Genomic DNA, 7,500 nt, shown 5'->3' with positions numbered 1-7,500 from the left:
AGAGTGCGGTGTGTATTTTTTAATGCCAGAATGCCCAGTCAAATCAAACAAAGTAAGAGGGCACCAACCGTGCCTGGTGGAGATACCTACCATGAACACTCTGCAGAGAAGTTGACCTTTTTAAGGTGCAGAGAGCGTCTCGTTTCTGAGTTGGCGGTGTGACGAGAGCACCTTAATGATCAGCTCATTCTGGCAATGGCCTCCGCCAGTGTTTTCTCATCAGGAGCCAATTTAAAAGGTCTTTGTTCGCCACTCCAACTTTGGGAGCAAAACCACATGGGTCCAGGGTTCAAGTCCACAGCCTTCTCTTGTCTGTGAGCGCCAGCCTGCTCTGAAGGCTGAGGAAATAAACAAACAGGGAGCAAAAGGAGAGCCTCCATCTTTGATTGTCAGGCTAAGAGAAGACATTTTGCTAAGAGTATTGAGTTGTATTTGGCTCGTAGAAATCTAAATACTGGTGCTTGTATTGTTACTCAGCAAGGATTTAGAGGATTTGGAAACCCAGCTCTTTTTTACCTTCTTCTTCTTCTTTAAAATTTCTTTTTTTTTTTAGAAACATCAATTCTGTTATTAAGGTCTCCAGTGGCCACTTCAACTGTAGCTAATTTTCAAATGATTCAGGAAATCCCATTAATGCTTTTTTTTTTTCATCTTTTTTCTTCATAATAGATTATTGGTAATGTTTCCATTTGGATGAGGAGGGCGGCAGCTTTGTTGGATATCATGGTGGTTCTGTGATCCTATGGAAGGGTCCTATTGTCTGCAATGTCTGTTTACCGTGCCGCTGTCCTATAAATGCTCATTAATTTCATCCCGTCGTGGCAAAATCATTTCGATGAGAAGCAATTCAGCCTCTGTTCCTTTCAATTCACTGCTCTTGTCAATCAAGGCACCGGCACAGTATCCCGCGGAATGGAGGTGTTATATTCCAGCAATTATCATGTCATATACTCGAAAATGTAAATGAACGTGTGTGTAAAATTAAATTTATGGGTTGTCAGTGAAGAATAAGAACCAGGAGAGCAATTACTTATCTGCTTTCATCTCCGCAGCTCTGATACGTCAAGCAGAAAAGCATGCAGTTAAATGCTGGAATTAGCATTGTGCTGGATGGGGCCTCACAATGAATGGGCCAGGGCCTCCTCCCTCTCTCTCTCTCTCTCTCTCTCTCTCTCTCCTCCTCTCCCATCCTCTCTCTCTCTCTCTCTCTCTCTCTCTATCCTGCCTTTCTCGCTTTCACTCTCTCCCTCGTTTTGTTTGCAGTAGTGTTGAAATGAAGATGATTATCATCCATCTCTGGGCTAAAAAAGCCAATGAAAGTGTGAAAAGCCACCTTTCCCCACTTCATTTGTTGCCTGTTTTTTCTATTTGCAATGCCTCTTTCCTTTTGTCAGCATGTGGGCCTTTTCCTCTCTCTTGTTGAAATAATGATTATTCCCTCTGCGTCCTGAAGGGCTGCAAAATGCATGTTTCACCACTCAGACACGCGACTCGGGTGTATTTTGTAGAGTGACTCCCCATACAAACATATGCATAGCATTGTGTATTATATTCAGGCATATTTATTTACACTATGTATGTGTTTATCGAGAAAATAGGTATTGACACCAGGTCCCCCTTTTTCTTTAAACCACCAAATCTTCAATCAAACAGCCAATTAATGGCCTTAATGAGAGTGTTCCTGCTCTCTGGTCTCGCTATTGTCATCCCTGTTCACTGCACGCGTGCACACACACACACACACGCACACACACACACACACACACACACACACACACACACGCATGCACGCACAAACACACACACACACACACAGACACACACAGACACACACATCCACATCCACATCCACCACACACACCCTGGGTGACACCGGGGGTAATTACACCTCGCAGATGTATCTTAAGGTTTAATAATGTTGAAGGTGTAAGCATGGCATTTGCATAATTACATGCAGCTGTTTAATTTGTGACTTTTGTTGCTTTGTTTGGTGGACGAGCGTGTGGGTGTGGGACGGGGGGGGGGGGGGGGGGCGGGGGGGGGGGTGTGTGTGTGGGTGTCTGTGTCTGTGTTTTTCTTTCTAATGAAGTGCGCTCACTAGGAAACGAGTAAGCTTCTTCCACAACAGCCTCCTCCTCCTCCTCCTCCTCCACCTCCTCCTCCTCCTCCTCCTCCTCCTCCTCAGACGGAGTCTCTAAGACTCTAATGAACAATAGGAGGCGAGGCGAGGCGAGGCAGGATTTGTTTGAGTATGAATATGAATGCGCGGCGGTGGGGATGGAGTTTGACCTTCAGCTGTGATTTTCAGTTCATCAGGATTAGTCAAGCTGGGCGATCAGCGCCCACTAATGCATAATGACTTCTAAAATGAAAAATGTGTAGTGACCATGCAAATGTCTCGGCTAATCAAAGAGGGGAGAAACCTGGGGCCAGGGGGAGAGAGAGAGAGAGGGAGAGAGAGAGAGAGAGAGAGAGAGAGAGAGAGAGAGAGAGAGAAGAGCAAGAAGAGAGGGAGAGAGAGGAGAGGAGAGCCAAACAAGGACATGTCAAGGCCTGAGAGGGGGGATGTATGGAAAGTAATCAAGGAAGCTTGATTAGCCTAGCGAGGGGACGGGGACGCCATATTGGCCTCTCTGACACGCCGTATACTGTTTTAACAGCTATATGCTAAACACTGTCACAATTAGTGGCAGGGTGGAATTACAGTGTGGCGGGGAGGGGGGAGGGGGGGGGGGTACAAACACAATAGAGGTGTCTCGGTAAGATGGTGTTGGATTCAAACAAATCAATGTTGATGGGTTTTTTTTTGTTTCTGAATGACTTCACACTCTGTGATTTGTATTTGATCATAAGAAAATAAGCATGACTCTGCTATTGTGTAAGTCTTGCCATGTACAGGAGGTTTATGGAAATGATAAAGACGATGTAAGTCCTATCAGGAAACAATCAAGCCATTCTGCATAACAAATGGTTGAATGTAGACAATAGTCAATATCCGAGACCTGTTCAGTCAAAATAGAGGACTCTGTGAGATTCAACCTTGTCCCCAATAGGTGAAATATCCAATACAATACAGGGAATATTCTCTTAATTCAGCAATATTGTGCTTTCAAAACTACACTGCAGAGTAAACAGAAATTCATCTGAGGCTTTGTTTTCTGTTCGAGTCATTGTTCAATTTTTAACCACCACACATGAAATTGAGTAGAAGTAATATTAAACGTAAGCGTACATTCCCTTGTTAATATGGGAGCAGCATGCAATCAAAGTGAGCAGCAATGAAAGATGGATCTTCTTTCCCTTCATTGATCTGTTGTTCCTGAAGTCTCTGCTTCTGTCTGATAAAGAATTTGGCTGAAAAAGATGTATCTTTGTTTTGTTTTGGCGAAGTTTTTTTTTCTTCAGTTTTGACAGCTCATACTTTAATGATTCTTATCACCCCCAAAAAACGACATCAATATTTCAAAATGACACGTCGGTAGAGAAAGAATTGTGCCTCTGGCTGCTTTCGTGAGAATGAAGGACTCGAAAAAACTTCTGTGCTCCAGCACAAGGTATCTGGTAATTCCTCTCTATAAACAGAATTGTTCACAACTCAATCTTTCTTTACCCCTCTCTCTCTCTCTCTCAAACTAGTTTTCTCCACGAAATACCCCTCCTTTCTTTCTTCCTTTCTTCTCTCTCTCTCTCTCTCTCTCTCCCATGTCTCTCTCTCTCTCTCCCATGTCTCTTTCTCTCTCTTTCTCTCTCCCATATCTCTCTCTTTCTCTCTCTCTTTCTCTCTCTCTCTCTCTCTCTCTCTCTCTCTCTCTCCCCCCAGCTCTTTTACAAGGTGAACTCCAACCTCGAGCTCAAGGCCCGGGTATACACCATGCTGATTGGTGCATACCAAGTGTCCACTTGAGCCGTGTTATTTTAATCAACTTTGGAGTTGTGCATTTTCATGCTGTTTCACAATGGCGCTGGGCACTGATAGGCATGCCGGGGGGAGTTCAAGGGTTCAGCTAATTAAGGTCTACGTCTATTTAAAATCCCTCGCTTTTCCCCAGTGGGCACACTGACAGGAATAAGGAGACCCACAAAGGCACAGCACCCATCCGTCCTTCAGCCCCTGGAGAGGAGGAGGGTGGAGGTGGTGGAGGTGGTGGTTGTGGTTGTGGTGGTGGCAGACCTGCTCCCTCTCTCCCCTCTCTCCCTCCCCCCAATGTTCAATGTTCCCAATAGGCCGAGGCCAGTTAGACCTGACGTATCCTCTCTCTCTCTCTCTCTCTCTCTCTCTCTCTCTCTCTCTCTCTCTCTCTCTCTCTCTCTCTGCAGTTGCCGGTGTCGGTGGCCATGATGAGTCCCCAGGTGATCACCCCCCAGCAGATGCAGCAGATCCTCCAGCAGCAGGTCCTGTCCCCCCAGCAGCTCCAGGCCCTGCTCCAGCAGCAGCAGGCCGTCATGCTGCAGCAGGTACCTAACACACACACACACACACACACACACACACACATACACACATACCTAGACACACACACACACACGCACGCACATACCTAGACACACACACACACACACACACATACCTAGACACACGCACACACATACACACACACACATACCTAGACACACATTCGCACACATACATACACACACACACACACACACACGCATATACCTAGATACACACACACACACCTAGACATACACACACACACACACACACCTCGACATACACATACTCACACACACTCAACATACTGTATGAAAGCACCCCCACCTAGACATACACCCACACACACCTACACAGGTACCCACACCATGACACACACACACACACACACACACACTCACACACGCGAGCATAGCAAAGCACCCAGACCATCACATGCATACTACTCAGCCACATACACCATTAGAGCCTCTGCGCCCTTGACACACTTCGACAAGGGAAGCCAGAAGTGACACAGTCTCCACCACGTCACTTCCAATTAACTGATTCCAGGGCAGCATTCATTTCCTGGTAGGAATCCATCAGGGATAAAAGCTGCAGGATAACGATTAGAATGGTTTAGAAGGAATGAAGAGATGGGACAGATAGAATGACTATGCAGGAAGACAAGACAGGCTGAGTCATGTGTGGAGGTTGTAATAATGTTATTGTTGTTAAAGCAGAGGGGTCTCCAAACCCAGTCCTGGTAGAGCGAATGGGGTCTGCGATTCTTTTTGGTCTAGCCCAGTACTATCTCTCTCTCTCTAGACTAGAGTTGGAGACCCCCTTTGTTGTGTTTGACGGACTACTCTCCTCAGGAAGAAGAAGCGGTAGTCGTAGACTGATTGCAATGTTATGTTTCTCACTGACAAGGTTTTTTTTTTTGGTTGTTTTTTTTTGTAACCTGTTTTGTGTGTTAAAGCCATTAGTACAGGAGTGATGAATCTGGTCCGCTGAGTGTGCCTGTGTTCACTTGAAGATGTCAGGGCCTGTCAAGGCGTTAGCCACCAAAATGTAGCGTTAATATGATGAATTGTGTCCTCTCCAGTACTGTGCGAGACCATTTAAAGTCCATATGGAGAAGACTTGGAGGGAGAGCGAGACTACAGTATGTGTCCTCCTAGAAAAATAAATGATGATGATGATTTATGGCACTCAATGATGTATTGTACATACATGTACTGTGACCAACGTGATGTTGGTTCACATGCTCCCTTGTGTTTTTTTTTGTGGATTTCTTATAAAAGGAACAAAAACAGAAAAAAATGTGGTTTTTTAATTTGTCAGACATTGGCTGATGTGCTCTTGACTGCTCTGTATAAATGTAACAGATTGATCATTTACTTTTGGAAAAAAATCCGGCTTGCAATATTATGTCTTATGTCAGACATCTTGACTTTATCTACCTCTCCAATACAAAGATATTGCACTCCGTACCGGAGAGACAAGAAACCCAGAGCAAAGAAGCATTTGCCAATGTCTGTTTACACAGCCAGAAGATAATATGAACATGTCTGAGCCACAACATTGTACATGCACCGTCTCATCCTGTATTTCTCCTCTCTTTCTCTCTTTGTACTTCCTTCCCTCCTTCCCCCAGCAACATCTGCAGGAGTTTTACAAGAAGCAGCAGGAGCAGCTTCACCTGCAGCTCCTACAACAGCAGCACCCTGGCAAGCAGGCGAAAGAGGTGGGTATCACTCACGCACACACACACACACACACACACACACACACATACGAACACACGCCTAGAAGCTTCACCTGCAGCTCATACAACAGCAACACGCTGGCAAGCAGGTGAAAGAGGTGGGTATCTAACTGTCTGTTTAGACACACACACACACACACACACACACACCTAGACATACATACACACAAACACCTATCAGCTTCACCTACAGCTGTGAGAGAGGTTTTCCCTCCCTCCCCCCCCCCTTCTCTCACCTAGAGCATGCAGATAGGGGGGGGGGGGGGGCTACAGTGTTAAACAGCCTGGTTTGAGACTGAGGGGGAGAGAGTCACAGGGTCTGCAGATTAATGAACTGCTTCTGCGAACTGTTTGGGCAAGCAGCGTTTTGGCGAGCAGCGGAAAAAGTTGCGGCACGATGCGCTCATAAATCACGCTGACAGTCCGCCAGTCTCCCGGCTGCGGCTCCTCTCCGTCTGTCAGCGGAGACGAGTCGAGGATCACACCGCGGCGAAGCGCGCAGCGCGGCGTAGAGCCAGGCCGGGGGGGCCAAAACCAAACAAAACGTGAGGAAGCAGTTAGATTGATCAGGGGAAGGTATCGCAGGGATGCTCGCAGACACGCACACGCACACGCACACGCACACACACACACACACACACACACGCTTTCTCTCTGTCTGTCTGTCTTTCTCCCTCTCACACTCTCTCTCTCTCTCCCCCCTCTACCTCTCGCTTTCTCTGCCTCTCCCCCTTCTACCTCTCTGTCCCCCATCCCCTCTCTCCCTTCCTCTCGCCCTCCCCCTGCCCTCCTTTACCTCCCTCCCTCTTCCCTCTCCCTCTCTTCAAGCAACCCATTATGCAGACCCAACAGGAAGCAGGAACTGACCTCCCGAAGGCTTTGTTTCTGTTTGGATTTGTGAATAGAATTTTCAGGCCCCCGCCATCAAATATGGAATAGAAATTGCTCCCTTATTTCTCCAGAGACGACGGAGGCCAATCCACCTCACTTGCTCCATTATGCAGCCTGTTTTCCAGTGAGCGCATCACAAGTTTTACCCCCCCACCCCCCCACCCCCCACCCCAACACACACACACACACACACACACACACACACACACACACACGCCCGTCCCCTCCTCCACCATCCCCAAACTAGAATGGAAAGGTCTTCCATGGTAGCTTGTCTCTCTCACTCTCTCTCTCTTCCTCTCTCTTTCTCTCTCTCTATCTCGCTTGCTCTCTCTCTCTCTCTCTGAAGTGTGACTGCCTCTGCATACCCTCATGAGTGTGTGTGTGTGTGTGCTCCTTGGTCTAGTGCTTCTACACACCAAAC

At 46.9% G+C, this 7,500-nt stretch overlaps 1 protein-coding gene across 1 annotated transcript in view; it reads left to right on the top strand.

Annotated features, from left to right (window-relative positions):
• foxp2 (forkhead box P2) overlaps window positions 1-7,500 on the top strand; it is a 62,717-nt gene that overhangs the window by 28,260 nt on the left and 26,957 nt on the right. The window contains exons 3-4 of the mRNA XM_083692559.1: window positions 4,318-4,455; window positions 6,075-6,164. Of these exons, the coding sequence (XP_083548685.1) occupies window positions 4,318-4,455; window positions 6,075-6,164 (228 nt within the window). The remainder of the gene's footprint in view (window positions 1-4,317; window positions 4,456-6,074; window positions 6,165-7,500) is intronic.

The sequence above is a fragment of the Argentina silus genome, assembly GCF_951799395.1.
Source record: "Argentina silus genome assembly, chromosome: 20".
In the NCBI taxonomy this organism is placed as follows: domain Eukaryota; kingdom Metazoa; phylum Chordata; class Actinopteri; order Argentiniformes; family Argentinidae; genus Argentina; species Argentina silus.
The sequence above is the reverse complement of the archived record's forward strand: the minus strand, read 5'-3'. Positions and strand labels throughout refer to the sequence as shown.